Below are 20,693 nucleotides of genomic sequence, written 5' to 3' on the forward strand. Positions count from 1 at the left end.
GAGCCATGATTGAGCCACTGCATCCCAGTGTGGATGACAGAGTAAGACCCTGTCTCTTAAAAAAATTTCAGGCCGGGCGCGGTGGCTCACGCTTGTAATCCCAGCACTTTGGGAGGCCGAAGCGGGTGGATCACGAGGTCAGGAGATCGAGACCACGGTGAAACCCCGTCTCTACTAAAAATACAAAAAAAAAAAAAAAAACATACAGTTCTATGAAAAATTATTAATTTATGGTGAAGGATAAAGGACTCAGATGAGCAGGGATATCAGACTCCCTTCTCAACCTGTGTAGCCCTTCACAACACCACACCATCCCGTCATAAAGCACAGCTGCCCGGAGGCCACACCAGAGTGGAGCAGGAACATCCCAGGCTCCAGCCAGGCTCAGCTCAGCACAACCAAGACTTCAGCTTATAAACTAGAATTCTTCCCCTTCTAACATTCTTGTGTTTTGTTTCTTTTCCAATAGGTTCCAAAGTCTGGCACGCCCCAGCTTGTGAGTATTTTTGCCTGGGTTATTTCATGTGGAATATTTTATAAAGTTGCATAGAAAGTGAACAGTTTAAACCGTGGAGGGCAGCTTCATTCATTCCATTCCTTACTGTAGAACTGTTTCCCTACAGCCTAGTAATAGAGAAGGAGACATTTCTAAAATCGTACCCAGAACTGTCTACACCAAGAGCAAAGATTCGACTGTCAATCACACTTTGACTTGCACCAAAATACCACCTATGAACTATTTGTCAAAGGTTTGAAGAGCCCCAAATTTTCTTAACTCTATATAAAAATTAAGTTGTTATGAGCTGTTACGAGTAAGCTGTACCCACAATAGAAGCCCAAAGCAGCCCCCTCTGCATTTGTGTGCCGTCCCTGGACAGATTCGAGAGTCAACCAGGCCTGCCTCTGAGCCATTCCTGTGTATTTCCTCAGCACCTCCCGGCTTGGCTGCTTCCCCTTCAGGCAGAACACAGTACTGCCTCAGACCCCAGGCACAGGGGGCCTTCCTGGGGTGTTTCACTCATACAGAGGGCATCGGGTCCCACCCTGTCACTCATTTCATCGTCTAAAATGTAATCAGTGAGTGTTTGCCTCGAGCCAGGGAAGGTGCTGCTGCAGGGGACCCCCAGCTGGGACCAAGGCAGACTGTCTCTCCCCTCCTGGGATTTACAAGGTCATGGCTCTGAAACACTCTGTAGTGTTCTTTGGACACGAGTTTTCCCTGGAGATGGCTTTCTGCAGGCCTCTTGGTCCTGACTGTGGCTTCTTTTCAGAGCCTGCCATTTGCTGCAAGGTTGAACACCCCCATGGGCCCGGGACGAACTGTCGTCGTTAAAGGAGAAGTGAATGCAAATGCCAAAAGGTCAGTATCCTTGGGTACCAGTCACAGTGCAGATACTTCTGTGCCTGTTACTGCCTTCCACCCATGAACGGGTCTTGTGAGCTAGAAGTAGGGCTAGTGTCAGAATCTTCATGTCCAAAGTGAGATGATTCAAGCAGGAGGTGGTTAGATTGCTAACAGCCAGTTGGCAGCAGAGCCAAGACTACAGCCCAGTATTCTGACCTCGGCTTTTTCTGGCCAGACAAGAGAGTGGCATTTTTGTCCACAAGGCCTATTCTTGCCTTGTGGAACTCCAGGGCAGCCCTGTAAGATCAGGCAACATCTTTTCCTTTTTTTTTTTTTTTGAGATGGAGCCTCACTCTGTCACCTAGGCTGGAGTGCAGTGTCGCAATCTCAGCACACCACAACCTCCGCTTCCTGGGTGTTCAAGCCATTCTCCTACCTCAGCCTCTGGAGTAGCTGGGATTATAGGCGCGCCACCACGCCCAGCTACTTTTTGAATTTTTGTATTTTTAGTAGAGACAGGGTTTCACCATGTTGGCCAGGCTGGTCTCGAACTCCTGACCTCAAGTGATCCGCCCACTTTGCCCTCCCGAAGTGCTGGGATTACAGGTGTGAGCCACCACGCCCGGCCCAGGCAACATTTTTTAGGGCCCCTCTTATCATGTGATTTAGAAAATTTCTGCTTTAACAATTTTTTCCACAGATGTCCAGCCTTCTGAAAGCTTGAAATCAGAGCTATTTCCTAGAAAGTGGCATACTTTCAAGAAAGAAGGAACACGGGTAGATGATGAAAAGAGAATACCTGCTCGAGAGGATCCCAGGCTCCTGCAGCCTGAAGTAGTCATTCAGTTTAGCGTTAAACCTTCAACTTCTGTCCAACCACATCTCAGCCTCAACGCTGATTTTAAAGGGTTTTTTTTTTCATATTTTTATTTTGTAAGTAACGAATTAGCGGAATGCTGACTGAGTTTAAAATTTCAACTTCACCTGCATTCCCATGTCCATGTGGATACGTGCGTTTCATAGAATCATAGTTCAAGTCTGGTCATTAACATTGCTCAAACTGCCACTGCTCTGTCCTACTTGGTTAATTAAGGTTTTTTTTTTTTTTTCTTTCTTTCTCAAAAGCTTTATTGTTGACCTACTAGCAGGAAAATCAAAGGATATTGCTCTACACTTGAACCCACGCCTGAATATTAAAGCATTTGTAAGAAATTCTTTTCTTCAGGAGTCCTGGGGAGAAGAAGAGAGAAATATTACCTCTTTTCCATTTAGTCCTGGGATGTACTTTGAGGTGAGGTTACAGTTTTTGAAAATGGGACAGCAACAAGAATCCTGGGAGCAGGGGTGGGATAAGTGGTCCATTTAAATCAAGTCCTAACTCAATATGTGGAGGTTGTGTATGTTTTTTGTTTACTTGGAGATTGTAATTTGCCCCTTTTTATAATGTGGGCAATCAGTATAAATGGCAAAGCCAGTAGAGTGTCAAATTATGTGCACTGGAATTGACATTTGTCATCATATTAAAATTCCTGTGTAGCCCCATATTGATAGGAATTTAACCAGGAAGCTTGTCTGAGGACTGGAGTCACACATTTAATCGTATAAGTGGACTTGAGGATGTGGAGACCCTAAAACTGCTTGCTTGCACTGGCCATTATCTCCCATCAGGGTAGACGGTTTCAGGTGGTGGTCCTTTCTCCTAAGGAGTTAGTCTTGTTTGTATGTATTCAAGGAAAAATACATCAGTCCCTTGGAACTAAAAGGCATGTAGTCCTGAGTCCCCAGATAGGTGAATATTGTAACACATACCTTTCCCAAAATAAGCTTCTGGGATGGTGAGCAGAGAATAGTCTCCTTGTGATGCGGATGCTGGGTGGTTGGCCAGCCTCAGTCACCAGCTGAGGTGCCACTGCCTCACACAGTCACTTAGGGTCATTGGTTTAGGTTATAATTCTACAGCATTTTAAACTGACACATCGTCTGGACCATGTGGGTTCTTGAGGACTCATCAAAACCCGTTACTAAAAGCATGAATATCAGGCGGAATAGATAGCAATGTGACATTCGTATTTATCCCTAAGTTCCAGTCCAATGCAGTGCCCTAGTATGTGGAGTGTAGACAGATGTGGGCTAATCATGGAAGGTTCCCTGGAAGTTGTGGATATTGGTTTGGAATTCAGAAAGCTGGGAAGGATGTGGAAGGCTAAAGGTTGGCTTTTCTGGATTTAGGGCATGATTTGAACAAGTCCTTAGAGGTGGGAAGGGGAGCACAGGGTTGTTGGCTTGGCAAGAGTCAAGGTGTAAAGGGTGACTTGGGGTTCACTGGAGGGAAACAGAGGTGAGTGCTCTAGAAAGAAGTTGAGCCTTGTAGTGGGTGACAGGAAACCAATGATGTAACATGTTTCTGACCTATCTGCGCCCCAAGTTTGGATCTGCTATATTAATATAAAAAAAGACAATAATGATACATTCAAATAATGCTGAAAAATACTAAGATGAAAATATCTCCAACTTCATAGTTCAAATCATACCATTAGGATTAGGTGAACCACATTCCAGGCATTTTTTTTTGCAGAGGCAGTGAAAAGGATGGCTGGCTGAAGGAATGAATAGATGAATGTTATATGCTTTTGAACAATCGTCTTTTTCCATTTAATTTTCTAATTCAGGAGCAGTAATTATCCTTGTGTTGATCACTGTTAACGATTTTCTGTACTGATAGGTCCTTTCCAGGGGCTTCCATCTCTTGCCTGTTAAATATGCTTGCACTGAGATTATCTCAGGTCTTTCCATTATGCCATTACTGTCATTTTAAATCTTCTTGCTGTTTCAAACACACTTTAGTTGTATCTACAGTGTTTTAAAAACAATCTCATTCAGTGTTGTAATTTCATCTGTGGGCCCTTCCTCTAGATGAAATCCATGTTCCTCCCAGCTGTTTGGCAGCCTCAGATGGTTGTGAGGGATTCTGTTCTGTGTTTTCTTCTAGGCTGGGGGGTCTTGCAAAGGATGTGCCTTCTTTTCATTTGCAGTAGTCTGCTCACCCGGAAGCATGTCATTTCTTTGCCACTTGCTTGTAATTCACTGGCTTTGCACTTGCTCTGATACAGTACAGGTAACCCTCTGCTGCCAACTTGGTTTTCCTTCTGGGCTATAGCATCAGGCTGTGTGTTTTGTGTTTTCCTGAGATTTTGTTAAATATATCCGGGGTCCCTTCTACCTGGTTGGAACTGGGATTCCCACCATTCTTGTGGGGATAGAATCTCAGGTTACACCTATTTCCCCAATCCTCTGTAGCCACAGAAGCTTCATTTTGGCCAGCTCTGTTATCAGAGTGCAGGACTTGGGCTGAAATTTCCTCCCCTTCCTGATTTTCCTTGACAGTCCTTTCCACTGCTCCTATCAAAAGAATGAAAACCCTCAACTTGCTGCTTTGCAGATTCAGGTTTTGTGCTTCATTCTGGCCTCTGGGGGTGGGGCCGGGTTAGCAGCAAGGCTGAGATGCCCCTCTTTCTTCTGAAGCCTTCATGGGGGCGAGGAGCACAGGGAGAGCTCAGTGCAGGGCCTCCCAGTGGCCTTCTCAGAGTGGGTGGAAACCCAGCCTGGCACTGGCAGCGTGGCACCAGAAGTACGAAGAAGTTTAGGTGCAAAGGTGATGTAAAAGGCTAGTAGGTCTTAGTTTTTCATTGTTTGAGTTTTGGGCATAGATGACTGTGAAGGGCGAACACTGCCGATGGATCTGAATGAATTTGCCAGAATGTGCACCACTTCCGACTTACGGGATACCCAGCTTTGATGGCTTTGGACAAACACACTGAGGCCAAGATGTGCTGAGCTTATGGAATCAGGATCACCAAGCAGCTGTAAAAACCCTAGCAAGTACCTTAAGCTGCTGAAATTTCATATTAATTGTCTGGTTTGTTCATGGTCCTAGAGTTGGAGGCAGAAAAGTCAGGATCCAAGTCCCTTGGTTCCAGGCTACTGGCTGGAAACAGCATCTCAGTGAACTGAAGCAACCATATTAGGAGTTTTCCTGCTTTAGGAGAGTCCCCGGCATCGGCGAGGAGGGGCAGCACTCTGGCTTTTCAGGAATAAGGGGCAGGATGCGGCCGAGGGAGAGGGGCTGTGTTGAGGAAAGGAGGGCCGCAGGCCCTGGGGATGGTGTGAGGCTCCAAACATGTCCGAGTCACTTCCCTGGGTGGGATGAGGTAGACAGTGCCACCACCAGGGACACTTTAGTTAGATTAGGGTCTTGGAAATCACAGAAGGAAGTCAGCAGCAGCAGGCTGAACTTTTCTATGTATAAAGAAATCAAATGGTTTACTCTGACACCCTGTTAGTATGTAACAAACAGAGTTTTAAACTAAGGAGAACCACTAATGGCATGTTTCCTTTCCTTTCAGATGATAATTTATTGTGATGTTAGAGAATTCAAGGTTGCAGTAAACGGCGTACACAGCCTGGAGTACAAACACAGATTTAAAGAGCTTAGCAGTATTGACACGCTGGAAATTAATGGAGACATCCACTTACTGGAAGTAAGGAGCTGGTAGCCTACCTACACAGCTGCTACAAAAACCGAAATACAGAATGGCTTCTGTGATACTGGCCTTGCGAAACCCATCTCACTGTCATTCTATTGTTTATATTGTTAAAAGGAACTTGTGCACCGTTAGGTCCTACTGGGTGTTCTCAGTCCTTGCCATGAAGTATGGCACTGTCTAGCACTGAATGGGGAAACTGGGGGCAGCAACACTTATAGCCAGTTAAAGCCACTCTGCCCTCTCTCCTACTTTGGCTGACTCTTTAAGAATCCCATTCAACAAGTATTTATGGAGTACCTACTATAATACAGTAGCTAACATGTATTGAGCACAGATTTTTTTTTGGTACAACTGCGTGTGAGGAGCTGGGATATATACTTGGTGAAACAAACCAGTATGTTCCCTGTTCTCTTGAGCTTTGACTCTTCTGTGCTTTATCGCTGTGCACTGCTTTTTCTACAGGCATTACATCAACTCCTAAGGGGTCCTCTGGGATTAGTTATGCAGCTATTAAATCACCCGAAGACACTAATTTATAGAAGACACAATTCCTTCCCCAGTGATCACTCTCATAACCAGTGCTCTATCGTATCCTATCATTGAGGACTGATGTTGACTTACATCATTTTCTTTATCGTAATAAACATGTGGCTCTATTAGCTGCAAGCTTTACCAAGTAATTGGCATGACACCTGAGCACAGAAATTAAGGCAAAAAACCAAAGCAAAACAAATACATGGTGCTAAAATTAACTTGATGTCAAGCCCAAGGCAGCTGATTTCTGTGTATTTGAACTTAGGGCGAATCAGAGTCTACAAAGACACCTACAGAAAGTTTCAGGAAGAGGCAAGATGCATTCAATTTGAAAGATATTTATGGGCAACAAAGTAAGGTCAGGATTAGACTTCAGGGATTCATAAGGCAGGCACTATCAGAAAGTGTACGTCAACTAAGGGACCCACAAAGCAGGCAGAGGTAATGCAGAAATCTGTTTTGTTTCCATGAAATCACCACTCAAGGCCTCTGTTCTTCAAAAGATTATTATCCATCATCATTAGCAACTGAGATCAAAGCACTCTTCCGCTTTACGTGATTAAAATCAAACCTGTATCAGCAAGTTAAATGGTTGCATTTCTGTGATTTTTCTATTATTTGAGGGGAGTTGGCAGAAGTTCCATGTATATGGGATCTTTACAGGTCAGATCTTGTTACAGGAAATTTCAAAGGTTTAGGAGTGGGGAGGGAAAAAAGCTCAGTCAGTGGGGATCATTTTATCACATTAGACTGGGGCAGAACTCTGCCAGGATTTAGGAATATTTTCAGAACAGATTTTAGTTAGATATTATTTCTATCCATATATTGAAAAGAATACCATTGTCAATCTTATTTTTTAAAAAGTACTCACTCAGTGTAGAAATCACTAGCCCTTAATTCTTTTCCGGCTTTTCATGTTAATTTATGCAGAGTCTCACCAAGCTCAAAGACACTGATTGGGGGTGGGGGGGTGCCACAGGGAAAGCTGTAGAAGGCAAGAAGACTCGAGAATCCCCCAGAGTTATTTTTCTTCATAAAGACCATCAGAGTGCTTAACTGAGGTGTTGGAGACTGTTTGTTAGGAATTTAGGAAAAAAATAGCCCACTCACATCATTCCTCATAAGTCTTAAGTTCATTTTCATTTTACGTGGAGTAAAAAAATTTAAAAAGCTATTAGTATTTATTAATGAATTTTACTGAGACATTTCTTAGAAATACACACTTATAGGCCGGGCGCGGTGGCTCACGCTTGTAATCCCAGCACTTTGGGAGGCCAAGGCGGGCGGATCACGAGGTCAGGAGATCGAGACCACGGTGAAACCCCGTCTCTACTAAAAAATACAAAAAATTAGCCGGGCGTGGTGGCGGGCGCCTGTAGTCCCAGCTACTCGGAGAGGCTGAGGCAGGAGAATGGCGTGAACCCGGGAGGCGGAGCTTGCAGTGAGCCGAGATTGCGCCACTGCACTCCAGCCTGGGCGACAGAGCAAGACTGTCTCAAAAAAAAAAAAAAGAAAGAAATACACACTTCTATACTAGCAAGCTCTGTCTCTAAACTGCAAGTTGGCCTTTTGCTTGCCACATTTCTGCATTAAACTTCTATATTCGTTTCAAAGGCTTTTAAACTCAATGCGAACATTCTACGGGATTGTTCTTAGATGCCTTTAAAAAGGGGGCAGATTTAATTTTATTTGAGCCCTCACTTTCCAACTTCACCATGACCCAGTATTAGAGATTAGGGCACTTCAAAGCATTGAAAAAAATCTACTGATACTTACTTTGTTAGACAAGTAATTCTTAGTTAACCATCAATGGAACTGGGTTCATTGTTAATCCTGGAGGAGCTTCCTCGTGCCACCCAGTGTTTCTGGGCCCTCTGTGTGAGCAGCCAGGTGTGAGCTGTTTTAGAAGCAGCGTATTGCCTTCATCTCTCCCGTTTCCCAAAAAGAACAAAGGATAAAGGTGAGTCACACTCCTGGGTTAAAAAAAAAAGCATTCCAGAACCACTTCTTTTTATAGGCACAACAAAGAAATGAAGGCTGAAGTTCGCCTACCCAAAATGAAAAGTAGGCTTTACGGTCAAATGTATTTCTGTTGATTGCTAAATAACTTCATTTTCTTGAAATAGAGCAACTTTGAGTGAAATCTGCAACATGGATACCATGTATATTAAGATATTGCTGTACAGAAGAGTTAAGGCTTACAGTGCAAATGAGGCGTCAGCTTTGGGTGCTAAAATTAACAAGTCTAATATTATTACCATCAATCAGGAAGAGAATAATAAATGTTTAGACAAACACAGCAGTCTGTATAAAAATACCATGTATCATTTACTCTTTCTGCAGCTCTATACAATAGGCAGGAGAGGCTTATGTGGCACACAAACCAGGTGGGAATTTTGTAAAGAAGTGATCAAACATTTGTAAGTAATCCAGGTAGGTGTATTAAGGCACCAAAAGTAACATGGCACCCAACACCCAAAAATAAAAATATGAAAAATGAGTCTGAACTGTGAGTAGAGTATGAAACACCATAGAAAGTCTTAGAAATAGCTCTGGAGTGGCTCTCCCAGGACAGTTTCCAGTTGCTGAATTGTCTTTTGGCACTGATGTTCTACTTCTTCACATTCATCTAAAAAAAAAAAAATCAAAATTAAAATCTGAGTCAGTCCGCCTGCCTCGGTTCTCATTAGTTTAATTCTTAATGCCTTGCATTTTCTGGCAATCATTCAATCAAAAGAGTGAAATGAAGCACATTAACAAAGCAAGAGGTGCCACGGACCGCCTCCCTCCACACCGCTCCTTCCGCCTTCATTCCCTGCCCACAGGCTTGCACTGGAAGCTGAATAAGAATCCCCAAAACTCAAACTTCCTAGGGATGCCACCCCTTCAGTAGCTCACACTTCTCCCCTCCAAGAGCTAAGAAACAAAGGAGAATGTACTTTTGTAGCTTAGATAAGCAATGAATCAGTAAAGGACTGATCTACTTGCTCCACCACCCCTCCCTTAATAATAACATTTACTGTTATTTCCTGGGCCTAAGACTCTATGTTCCAGAACTGTCACAGCTCCCCATGTTACACTCACTAGCTTGTAATCTTTGTCAAATAACTGAAACCTTTTAAGCCTCTAGTTTCTTCCTTTGTAAAACAGATAAAATGTTGTGATTTTTAATTGAGATAATCCATGTAAAGCACCTAACATGGAGTAGTGAATGAACATCGGTTGCTACTAGAAGTGGACATCCTACTGCATCCTTAATGCCACTAGGCATTTCCATACAATAACCTCCCATCTGGGGACCAAAACATCAATCATATACATGTATGAGGTTAATTAAAAACACTACTGTAATCTGCTTGTATGATCACAAAACACCACAAAAGTAAAGACAGTGAAGATTAAAACACCACAAAAGTAAAGACAGTGAAGATTACACTAAACAGACTCAAATGATCAGGAGGTGGTCACTTCGCAACTCGCTCCCTCCACCCAACTCAAAACAGGAGCTCGAGCCTGCCTGTATTTGAGACTGGAGCTGCCTATATGAGGACTGGATCAACTGCTAGTCACATTATATCCAAATCTGCATTATCATTGGGCACATTTTCACAGAATTTTACTGAATTATTCCTTAACTGTTTAATAGTTGGGAATAGTTTCAGAATTACCTTCCATCAACTCTGCTAAGAAAGGAATGGATTCTGGTAGCAAGACAATATAATTCTCTTTTAGTTTTTCAGCCAGTGCTAACACAGTAATCAAAGCAGCAAATCGAACCTGAAAGGGATAAAGAGCAAAGAAATAAAAAGTAGTGTTACTACTGTATTTATTATCTTAAGAGCTGTACTGACTTGAGACAAGCTCTAACTTTTTAAACATTAGTTCACATGCGTTTATTCACTTCATTATGTTCATTCAGCTTTCATCTTAGAATACCAGTTTCACCATTTGGGAGCTGTTTGTAATATGCGCAACCTTATAAATCAGTGTTTTCCAAATTGTGTCCCACGACTGCAAATCTTTAATGTGAAATGTCTTTTTATAATCTCTTCCTTTAAAAAAAAACCAATAAAATAAAATGCCGCATGCAAACTCAAGTGTGTAGCCAGATTTTCACTGGGGCTCGCCAGCCCGCCAGGCTGCCAATAAAGTGCCTCCAGCCACCTCTGGCAGGTCTCCTCACCCACAGCCCCTGACTGGTCACCACTATAGTTGTATGAGGGGCCAGGACACTTGCTTGGGATAAACTCCCATCTCAGCACTGAATAAAAAATATTCTGTGTCACAATATCCTAGTTTCGGGGCTTTAAAAACGTCTAGGTGTTCCTCACCGCCTTGTCTATGATAAGGAGAGCAAGCAGTAGTTGGGTATTGTTAGCTTTTGAAACAAAAGCCCTACTGGTCTTCTAATTTTGGATATTTTAATTAAAGAATATCTGGATAGTACAAAGTGAATTATTAAAAAACCATTTGTAACTACCTAGATTCCATCAGAATTTCCTTGATTTGTGCAAAGTAAAATATTACAATAAATTTGATGCTACTACTTGTATAAAAACCTATGGTTTAAAATATGGGGGTTCATCAAAATAGTCTCATTGTTAGCATATCCTAATAAAGAATTTGAACTAATAAATCCTATTAATAAAATTCTGCTTTGGTCTGTTATAGCCAGTAAAGTTCTAATACAATCATTAGTTTGAGAAATGGTGACTCATTGCTAAAACCGTTTGAAATTCGTATCACTTGGTTGTGGAATTTTGACTTCCACTCAACCTACCCATGTTTTATTTCCACTGCCACCACTTACTCAACAAGATCATAAGCCTAGTATCTATAAACGACAGAATGTATTGCTCTAAGTCAACAGACTATTCTGTGGATAAATTCAATGCATTTCTCTCTGGAGCACAATGACATTTCAATGGCACCTAAAAAACAAGGAATTACTTCAAGTCTTTGTTATTTAAAAGTATTTAAAAAGTATTTTAGTACTTCTGCCCAACGCACCATTGGGGTGGGGATAGGGCATTGCTATTCTTTACAAATAGCCTATAAGTAAAAAAGAAAATTTTCTTAGGCACAAATTTCTGCCTAATACAAAAAACCGGACCTCTAGTACTGGATGACAAATAGCAATGTTCTTCCCTGCCAGTTTACCAGGGGCCTACATCTGTGACCACCTACAGGCTGTTTAGGCTGTGCAATGAAAAGATGCAGTTTCAGTACTTGTCACCCAGTTCCTAACCTTAGGCGAGGAGTCTCTCGTCTTTAGCAGAATCTGGTAGTTCAGTGGTTTCCAAAGACAGTCATCCGCCATGGCCACTGAAAACTGTGCGATGCATGGTATCAGGTGCTTTGTCACCCGTTCCTGGAATTTCTCTTCTCCCCCAAGCCTGTTTTCCAGCTAGGAAGAATAAGACAAAGACTTTGAACAACAAGTCTCATTTCTTTCTTCTGTTTGAAAAAATGCCCAACATATAAATATTTTACCATCTCTCATGATATTAGCAGGTTCAAAAACCAGGCGTTATTCTAATACTCTCTAGGGCAAATGTATTGCCTTCTCAAACTCAAATGGAATCTCATACCCTTTATCATTGCCCCTTTCTCTGCAGCAGAGCATCTTAGAGGAGCTCTTTCCTCCAGGGGGCAGCCATGCTCTGACACGTTCTCAGTGAGGCCCAGTTAAAACAAATGAATACATTAACCATGACACCTTGTATCATGTCTCTCTTTTGAGCAGTTTAAAAAACAAAAAATAAAAAATAACTCAGGGCCAGGCATGGTGGCTCACGCCTGTAATCCCAGCAGTTTGGGAGGCCAAGGTGGGCGGATCACTTGAGGTCAGGAGTTCGAGACCAGCCTGGCCAACATGGCAAAACCCCATCCCTACTAAAAATACAAAAATTAGCCAGGTGTGGAGGCGGGCGCCTGTGATCCCAGCTATTTGGGAGGCTGAGGCACAAGAACTGCTTGAACCCGGGAGGTGGAGGTTGCAGTGAGCTGAGATTGTACCACTGCACTCCAGCCTGGGTGACAGAGCAAGACCTTGTCTCAAAACAACAAAACAAAACAACTCAAATTCCACAATGAAGTTACATCTTTGAAAAAACAATTTTCAAATAAAACATTTCATTAAAAAGACCAAAAAAAAAAAAACAACCTTACAAAGAAAAAAGCCCAGCAAGCTGTCATTTGAGCAGATCTAAAACCTGCCAAGCTCAAACAGTGATGGCTTCCTCAGTAACGAAAGATGATTCTGTTTGGTTACCTGATCAACCAGAGGCATCATCAAGGCTTCTGCTCTCTCTCTACTTATAAAATGCTGGGTATCAAAAAGGAAGATTTTGTATAAACAGTTCAAAATAAACTGCAACAGCAAGCAGCACTTTTCAGGGTCATTTTCAGAGTCAAAAAATGCTTCATCTGTAGATGTGGGAAGAGTAAAAATGAAAAAACACTGAACTTAACCATTTAATCTCCAATGTTTACATTGAAATCAGTATTAAAATAACTATAATCAGAAGAGTCTAAAATGATCTAGAAATCAAAATCAGGATGAAGACAGGACACAGAATGGATGGTCTATCGAAGAATGATTCCTTCTTTTGGAGTTAAGATTCTAACACTCACTTTGGCAAGTTAAATTCCCTCAACTGTCAAGTGGGTCACGTATTAGCATTAGAGAATAAACTAATCTTAATTTTTATGTTTTAAAGTTACTTCCAGTAACTGACAGTAATGGCCATTTACTTTATTCTTTCTCCCAAGTGGGCTGACTTATAACATTTGCTCATTATGCTAAAACAACACTTCACTGTCTGACAACAATGAAGTAAAAAATTCACCCTCCTTAGCTTAGAACTTAAGAACCTCTAAAATCTTGCTTCCAAGCACTAGGTTGTGTCTTACTGGTACCTTGTATAAGGCACACAGGGCAAGGGTGACAGCTGAACTGAAGCAACTACCCACCTGTTTTGGAGATGTTCACCTGGTTCAAAGTGTCAGCAAAAGGCTTCACCAAGTGGCCAGCAAACAGAGTAAAAAGCCCTTTCAGCTTTTCAGCAATGCAATCTGCCAAGTTGTAAAATGTCAACAACCTGTCCTTTGGGGCATCTTCGGTTTTAGCCCAATCAAACAGCTAAAAGGATAAGAGAGTATTAGTTTCTTCGACATCTTGTCACTTAAATCTGAGCACAAAAGAGAGGAAGAGGAAGAAAGCGTCACCTTGAAGAACAGGGGCCTGAATGTGACCTCGGAAAGTTTGACAACCATGGCTACTAGACAGTCAATGATACAATTTTCTGTTTTTCCAACTTCCTCCAGATCATTCTGAAAACAGAAGAGCCCATTTATTAGAGTGCTGATATCTGACTGTAAATTATTTTGGCAAGTACCACTGTCACACAGCTAGATTGTTCTCGGACTCTTCAATAGGTGGATAACAGCATTAGGATTTGGAGGAGTGAACCTGAGCTTACCTCGGAGTGCTGGGCTCGGAAGTCCAGGGCCTCCAGGAAAAAGGCGGTTAGCTGAGACTGATGGGAGGTGAGCTCTTCCTTCTTCATCACCCCAATATGCTCTTGCAAGATGCTCATAAACGGACCCATGTGATTCTACCAAAAACACAGTAAAGAGATGTGCCATTTTCAAATGATTCCTAGAGTTCAGCAGTGTGTATTTTTAGAAATTAAATAAACATATTCTTCTTTAAGTCAAAGTTTACACATTTCAGTACCACCTCTCCCTTCTCCAAAGTCTTCATACCCAATATGATCTAACCTTCCAGTTCTTCTCAATCTGCTTGTAAGTTTTTTTGATGGCGGGCAACAGGACTCGGGGTGCAAGTGTGGTAGCCAGTGTCTTTTTAAGAGATGTGAGACGGATATTAGCCTGTGAGGCAGAACCCATTTCACTAGTGATTTTCTCCAAATGAATCACCTAAAGGAATATAAAAAAAGTGATCAGGGCCACTGCAGATCCTCACTGACAAACACACACTTCCAGAAAGGCTTCATGATGACGTTACTAGTGTTTGGAAAATGCTTAGCACTTTTTAACTACACACAGAGCTCCTTTTAAAGTCAGCCCTAAACGTCAGTGGATAAAACTGGGCAGACACCTCTTGCCCAACTTGCGATCAGGGACGAAGGCCGATGGTAGACGCAGCCGCATACAGAGCACCCAGACAGATGGTTTTCTTAGAGGACAGGAATGCAAGGGACCACAGCAAGAGTCAAGTTGCTAAAAAACTAGAAAGCTCCTCACAGCACAGGCCCCTTTCTGTGAGAAGGCTACTTTTAAGCCCTGGCTGTGGTGTAAGTGAAGCAGTTTAATCATTTGCCCCATGGTAATGAAGACTCCTAACCTTGTAAATGGCAAATGATCAACACAATGGAACAGCCAGGGCTCAACATTCTTGAGCATTTTCAATCAGAAATACCACTGGCCCCTAGTGTGTTGACAGGAAACCGCTGACGTGCAATACAAAAATTCTGCTTTGCAAGATGCCTTAGGATTAAACCTCTCACAGCAGAAACAGGGCCCACCAATTTCCAGAAGTAACAAGAGGCGGCTCTACCAGCACAACTCCAAAGATCTCACAGAAGAAAAAAAACCCAGAATACATTCCGCACAATTAAAGAAGAGAAGCATCTCGCTAAAAAGTGACCCCCATATCAATTTCAAGATTGGTGGCAAGGATGATGGAAGAGAAAAAGTACACATTTAATAAAAGCAAGCACATCTCTTCAGAAATAAGACTCCTTTCTGTCAAACAGAAACTAACTCTTAAAGAAAAAACAAAATCACTACATTTGTGATCTTTTACTTTCCCCAGCCACCCCGCGTAGCGTGTCATGGCCATCGTGGCTCACCTGGGAGAGAATGCCTTCCAGATAGGGGCTGATGAAGTGCGGGAGAGTCTCCACAACCTTCTGCAGAGCGGCCAAGGCACTGAGCAGGTAGACCTCGCTGGAGAGCAGCTCGCTGGTGTTCTTCATTGTTGTCAGCAACGATGGCATCAGGCTAGAAACAGAGTAAGAGCTTTAGAAGAACTTGAAGTGGAAACAGAGGCTAGGGAATGGAGTAGAGGGCATTATGAAAAAAAACTCAACAAACTGTGCCTATTATATCGCTATCTGCTTCATAGCCTAAAAAGCACTGTCTACACATTTTATGTGGCTAAGCACAAGAAATCTCCCAGTGCTAACAGTACGGACACAAAAGTAATTTTAAAAATAACAATATCTTTCATTAATTGAACACTTACTATGTGTCAGGCACTATGCAAAACTCCTTGCAAGCACTGCCCGACAGAAATCCTATGAGGTAGATACTGTCTCTGTTTTATAGACAGCAACGCTCTAACAGGTTAAGGAACATACTGGCTGTACAGTAAGGAACTACCACAGCCAGGGGCTTCTAACTTCCAAATTTGGCAGCAGAAGGCAGCTTTGGCCTTGGCTAACTGGGTGGGCCCCTCTGCCAAGAACCTTTACCCACTGCTTTTTGACTATACTAGACAAAAGGAAGGAAGAATGGGGGACGATTAACATTGCAAAGCAGTGCATCTGAAGATAAATGGGAAGGCTGTGTCTTTCTGTTTGAAGATTAATTATTTTTATTATTATTTTTTTAAGAGACAGGGTCTCACTCTGTTGCCGAGGCTACAGTGCAGTGGTGCAGTCATAGCTCACTGCAGCCCCAAACTCCTGGGCTCAAATGATCTCCCTGCCTTGGCCTCCCAAACTGCTGGGATCACAGCCGTGAACCACCACACCCTGCAAGATCAATTCTTCCACAAATCCAATTTTATGCAACGTCTACTCAGAGGAAAAAGTCACCAAAGTGTTATTTTTCAATGTGTGCCAGGTGGTAACAGCTCCTGTTCCAAGTCTCCGGCCACATACCTGGGAAGCTGGGGGATGGCTAGCGCCTCCAGGGTGGAGGTCACCTCTGCTATGCACAGCAGCGTGCTTCCCAAGACATTCTTCTCCTCCTTTCTCTCTGGAGCAATCAGTTTCACAGCAGTGCTCAGCACTGGGACAAAAGGATCTGGATTTTCTGCACCAAAATTCTTGCATAAAAGCTTTAAGGTATACAATGCTGTCTGTCTGTTGATTGCTTGTTCTTCTTCCCCTTCCTTTTTCTTACGCTGCACAATGGCCAAAAGGTCTGGAACCAGTTTTAGGAAACGGGTAACCTGAAGGGGACAGCCAGAATCTCCAAATCATTAAAGCTGCAAAAAACGTTTGTCCATTTTCCCATTGTCACAGCTTGAGATTGTCTAAATGGAAATCAGACTCAGGGGTCCTGAGTCACACAGTCATGCTAAGCAATGTGCATGTTCTAACCAGTTTTTCACTTATACAAAGCACCCACTGATTTGGAGTAAAAGGGACTTAGAATTATGTTAAGGCTAAGGCCACGTAAGCTCTGTAGTAAGCAAGAATTCCACTAGGCTGAAATTCCATTCTAAGAGCTCTACAACACACATATATTCCCATTAGAATTAACATCACATTTTAAAACATGTCATGGTATTATATTCAGATAATAATATACTTCAATTTGAAATTGTACCACTAGAGAAATTGAAGGGAGTTAAAGGCAGCTCTTTGATAAAGCAAAGTACAGTAAATGGGTGTGTCCTGGGTCTTCACTCACTATTGTCTTCTTCCAGGATATATTTTGCTGTAGCTTGTTATTCAAAAGGTCCAGCGCTTTCCGGCGAACAGATGGCAGGGGATTGCCCACCAGCCCTCTGATCACAGGAATGAATGTCTCTGTGGGCAGCAAGGCATTGACCTAAACAGAAATTTTATATTTAACATGAAAAGAAAAACAAATTAAAAAAAAAAATCAACTTCATTAAGACAGACTGCTGTCCACTGCACACCTCCAGGCACCAGGCACTTCCACACACATTTTCTTATTTAATTCTTAAAATAACCTTTCAGGTAGGCATTACTAACCACACATTATCAAATAAAACAAAAGCTTGATGTCGGGAGGAAGTGCCAAAGGCATGAAGCTAAATCATTTAGCTAGATTTGAAACAGCAATCCTAATTTCAAGGCCAGTGATATGTATGTAATATACTTCATATTTTTATTTTATTCCACTTGAATAAAGTAGAACATTATATATGACATGACTTAATTATTAAAATATATGAGGTACATGTTCTCATAACTGGTAAGGAAACAAGTTTTTCCAGACGAATCTGTTTCTAGTCATCAAGAGATTGTTTTCTAAGAAAAATCTGAGCTTCGTTATATTCATAAAAGGAATTGCTAAGTTTATTCTTAAAAACTTTAAATAATTTCACAATAATTTTAAAAACAGCAACAAAACAGTAATTCCGGGGAGAAATGAAAACCTACCTTATCTAACAGGTCGTAAGCTTTACTAAGGAGGGCGCGCCAGAACTTCACAGTGAGTTTGTCTGCGTTCCTTTCCATGGACTGTGCAACTGCATTGATATAGCCGAGAACGGTCTCCAGCAACCTGAAACACGGAGCCTCACTCAGCAAACGGCAGCTGAAGGCACTCAGAGAACTTGTTCATGTCTACCTTATGCTAAATGTTTCAAGTAGAAAGACCAATTAAATAATTCTGTACTAAATTATTCCAAAAACTACTCGGAAAGAAAGGAAATGAGGGATTATTGCCATAGACAGAGATCATCAAGAAGTAACTAGGCGCTTCTGTGCAGAAGCATCATCCTCGCTCAGACTCTGTGAGGTGCTGAATAAGCAACAGATGCTGAAAGTGTTTAAGGAACTCACTCATATCTAGCTCATGCTCAGTGGGTCTCACTGGGCTGTCCAAGTGGGGTGTTCAGGGAGTTATGGCCCTAGGTTAACGGCAGGTGTGTGTGCACACACACGCACACACACATTTGTATAAAGAGAAATATTAATACAAATGAACATATAACTCACTTCTTTCACATTATTAGGAGACAAAAAAAGACTACAAACTTCAAATAACCTGTAATTAGAAAAGCACACACCAAATTCCAACACAACAGCCACTGGAGATCCCCCCACTGCTGCCAGCCTGAGGGGGGGGCTAGAGGGAAGAGTGGAGACAGAAGTTGACACGGCACAGCAGAGGAGGGGAGAAGGGGGCTCAAACAAAATCAGCTCCAAAAACGAAAGTCCTACACATAGTGCTACAAGTCAGCCCACAGGACTGGAACTCAGCAGCTCACAATCCTGCCTGCAGGGCAGGCACTTTCCAGTGGACGGGGCAGGACAGTGGCCCTGGGAACGCCATGCATCTGAAAAGGAGGTACACAGCAAGGCCAGGAGGCAACCCCTGAGGACATAGGAGAGAAAGGAAAATTCCTGCACCCAAATATATAATGGCAGCACATGGATTAGAATCCACGGAATAACGAATTCATGAGCCCATAGAAATCAGGGCCAGATTAAGACACTAAACAGATATGGCAACTCAATACGACACACAAACGTGACATGGATCATGATGCAGAAACACATGCGGTGTAAAGGACAGTGTTGGGATAATTAGGGAGACTGGAGTATGAACTGTAGATTACATCACTGGATTGGATCAATGTTAAATTTTCTGAATTTGATCAATGTACTGTGGTTTTATAAGAACATCTCTTATTCTTAGAGACATAATGTATATGATTTACTTTCAAATGGCTCAGAAAAAAACCCTACATAGGGAGAACGCTAAGGCAAATGTGGCAGAAAGTATCATCAAATGGTGAACCTGGTTGTAAAGAGTATATGAATTTTCTGTACTATTTTTCCAGGTTTTCTATAAGTTTGAAGTCATTTCCAAATAAAAAGTAAAAAAAGAAAAGTAAACATACCTCTCTTCAAGGCCTTTTAAAATCTCAGGACCACCACTCTCAACTACCTAATTTTTAAAGAAGATGTCATTAGCATGGTATGGAAGTCGATAATAAAAGTCATTTCAAGTCAGTTCAACGAAACTCGGACCATTCACTGAAACCTTAAACAGCAACTGTTTTCTGACATTACAATTTAATCAGGTTCATATCATCCTCATTATACTGTAGTAACTCTATTTCTCTTAATTTATTTTAATTACATTCTACTGGTAGTATCTAAAAAGTACTACAATGGTTCAGAAAAATACACCAATCAACACTCAATTACCACTACCGAATTCTACGACATGCTGATCTGGTGAGCTCACATATCATTTGTTGAGAAGTTAAACATTACAGATGCAGCTGGAATCCCCCACGTACTGCTCCTTGGTCCTATTCTCCCTCTACCCCAAGCCCCACAAACACAACCATCATCCCAAATCTGCTTCCAAATGTTTCAAACAGTACATATCATGGAACAAGATGTTTTTCTGGAAACATATTTTTGAGATCTATGCATGGTGACTTATGTTCTAGTTCCTTCAACTGCATAAGATATTCTTCTATAAATACAACTTATCTATCCATTTGCCTCTGTTGTTAGATGTTTAGTTTATGTCCATTTTTCCCCCTTTTACTAATAATGCTAGAGAAGAACATTTTTATGTCCCTTTGAGCATCTTGGCAAGTTTTTACAGCATATATGCCTAAGGAAGGGAGTGACCAGATCAAAGGAATTGCTGGAACTTTCAACCTCATGGGATTCTGCCAATTGCTTTCTAAAGTGGTTGGAACAATCACACTTTCCGCCATTACGTACCCAATCCCTGGTACTAACGACTTCAACAGTTTTGCCAATTTGATGGGTATCACATTTAATCACATTTCCTGCTTATTGGAGGCTAAATGACATTGTACATTAACTGGCCATCTGTAATTCCTCTTCAGTGAATTCACACTCTTTGCCAGTTGTTCGAATGGAAATTGAGGCTTTTTGATTTATGCAGAGTAATAATCTTCTCTCAGGCTGTGGCTTTCTATTGAATCAAAATTTTAAAGAAATTCTTTCCTATCCTCCAGTCACAATCATGTTGTCCTTGATTTTCTTCTAAACATTTGAACTGTTGTTTTTTACAATGAAGTTTTACTCTGTCTTTTCTATAAGGTGTGACATCAGACTTTTTCCCCAAATGGAAAACAAATCACGCCAGGGCCAGCACTTGGACCATTCTCTCCAACTGCTTTGTAAAATCACCTGCTGCACCTCTTACGCCTGCATGTGTTTCTGGGCCTACTGTTCAGTCACACTGATCCATCTGATTACTCCTGCACCATACCACTGTCCTTGGCCCCTTACAGTTTGGTATCAATGTATCAATATCACTTC

The 20,693-nt window shown here is 41.9% G+C and overlaps 2 protein-coding genes across 10 annotated transcripts in view; one reads left to right on the plus strand and one right to left on the minus strand.

The window, feature by feature from the left end:
* The window catches only part of LGALS8 (galectin 8), a 31,032-nt gene extending 24,020 nt beyond the window's left edge, over positions 1–7,012 (plus strand). For 4 of the 7 annotated variants that reach the window (XM_058430464.1, XM_032136305.2, XM_058430465.1 and 1 more), the window contains 5 exons: positions 470–496; positions 624–749; positions 1,272–1,360; positions 2,471–2,636; positions 5,749–7,012. In XM_058430464.1, the coding sequence (XP_058286447.1) occupies positions 470–496; positions 624–749; positions 1,272–1,360; positions 2,471–2,636; positions 5,749–5,898 (558 nt within the window). In that variant the 3' untranslated portion in view covers positions 5,899–7,012. Of the gene's footprint in view, positions 1–467; positions 497–623; positions 750–1,271; positions 1,361–2,470; positions 2,637–5,748 lie in introns of all 7 variants that reach the window. The other 3 variants (XM_058430466.1, XM_058430467.1, XM_032136308.2) reach the window with 3 other exon arrangements.
* Positions 7,013–8,732: 1,720 nt separating this feature from the next.
* HEATR1 (HEAT repeat containing 1) overlaps positions 8,733–20,693 on the minus strand; it is a 53,738-nt gene continuing 41,777 nt past the window's right edge. For 2 of the 3 annotated variants that reach the window (XM_032136304.2, XM_058430463.1), the window contains 13 exons: positions 19,283–19,329; positions 17,814–17,937; positions 17,095–17,235; positions 16,338–16,630; positions 15,303–15,453; positions 14,209–14,367; positions 13,908–14,042; positions 13,654–13,758; positions 13,399–13,567; positions 12,698–12,852; positions 11,672–11,830; positions 10,092–10,200; positions 8,733–9,052 (listed from right to left, as the gene is read on the minus strand). In XM_032136304.2, the coding sequence (XP_031992195.1) occupies positions 8,964–9,052; positions 10,092–10,200; positions 11,672–11,830; positions 12,698–12,852; positions 13,399–13,567; positions 13,654–13,758; positions 13,908–14,042; positions 14,209–14,367; positions 15,303–15,453; positions 16,338–16,630; positions 17,095–17,235; positions 17,814–17,937; positions 19,283–19,329 (1,836 nt within the window). In that variant the 3' untranslated portion in view covers positions 8,733–8,963. Of the gene's footprint in view, positions 9,053–10,091; positions 10,201–11,671; positions 11,831–12,697; positions 12,853–13,398; positions 13,568–13,653; positions 13,759–13,907; positions 14,043–14,208; positions 14,368–15,302; positions 15,454–16,337; positions 16,631–17,094; positions 17,236–17,813; positions 17,938–19,282; positions 19,330–20,693 lie in introns of those variants that run through there. The other variant, XM_058430462.1, reaches the window with a different exon arrangement.

This window comes from Hylobates moloch, unplaced genomic scaffold (genome assembly GCF_009828535.3).
Source record: "Hylobates moloch isolate HMO894 unplaced genomic scaffold, HMol_V3 SCAFFOLD_18, whole genome shotgun sequence".
Taxonomy (NCBI): Eukaryota; Metazoa; Chordata; class Mammalia; order Primates; family Hylobatidae; genus Hylobates; species Hylobates moloch.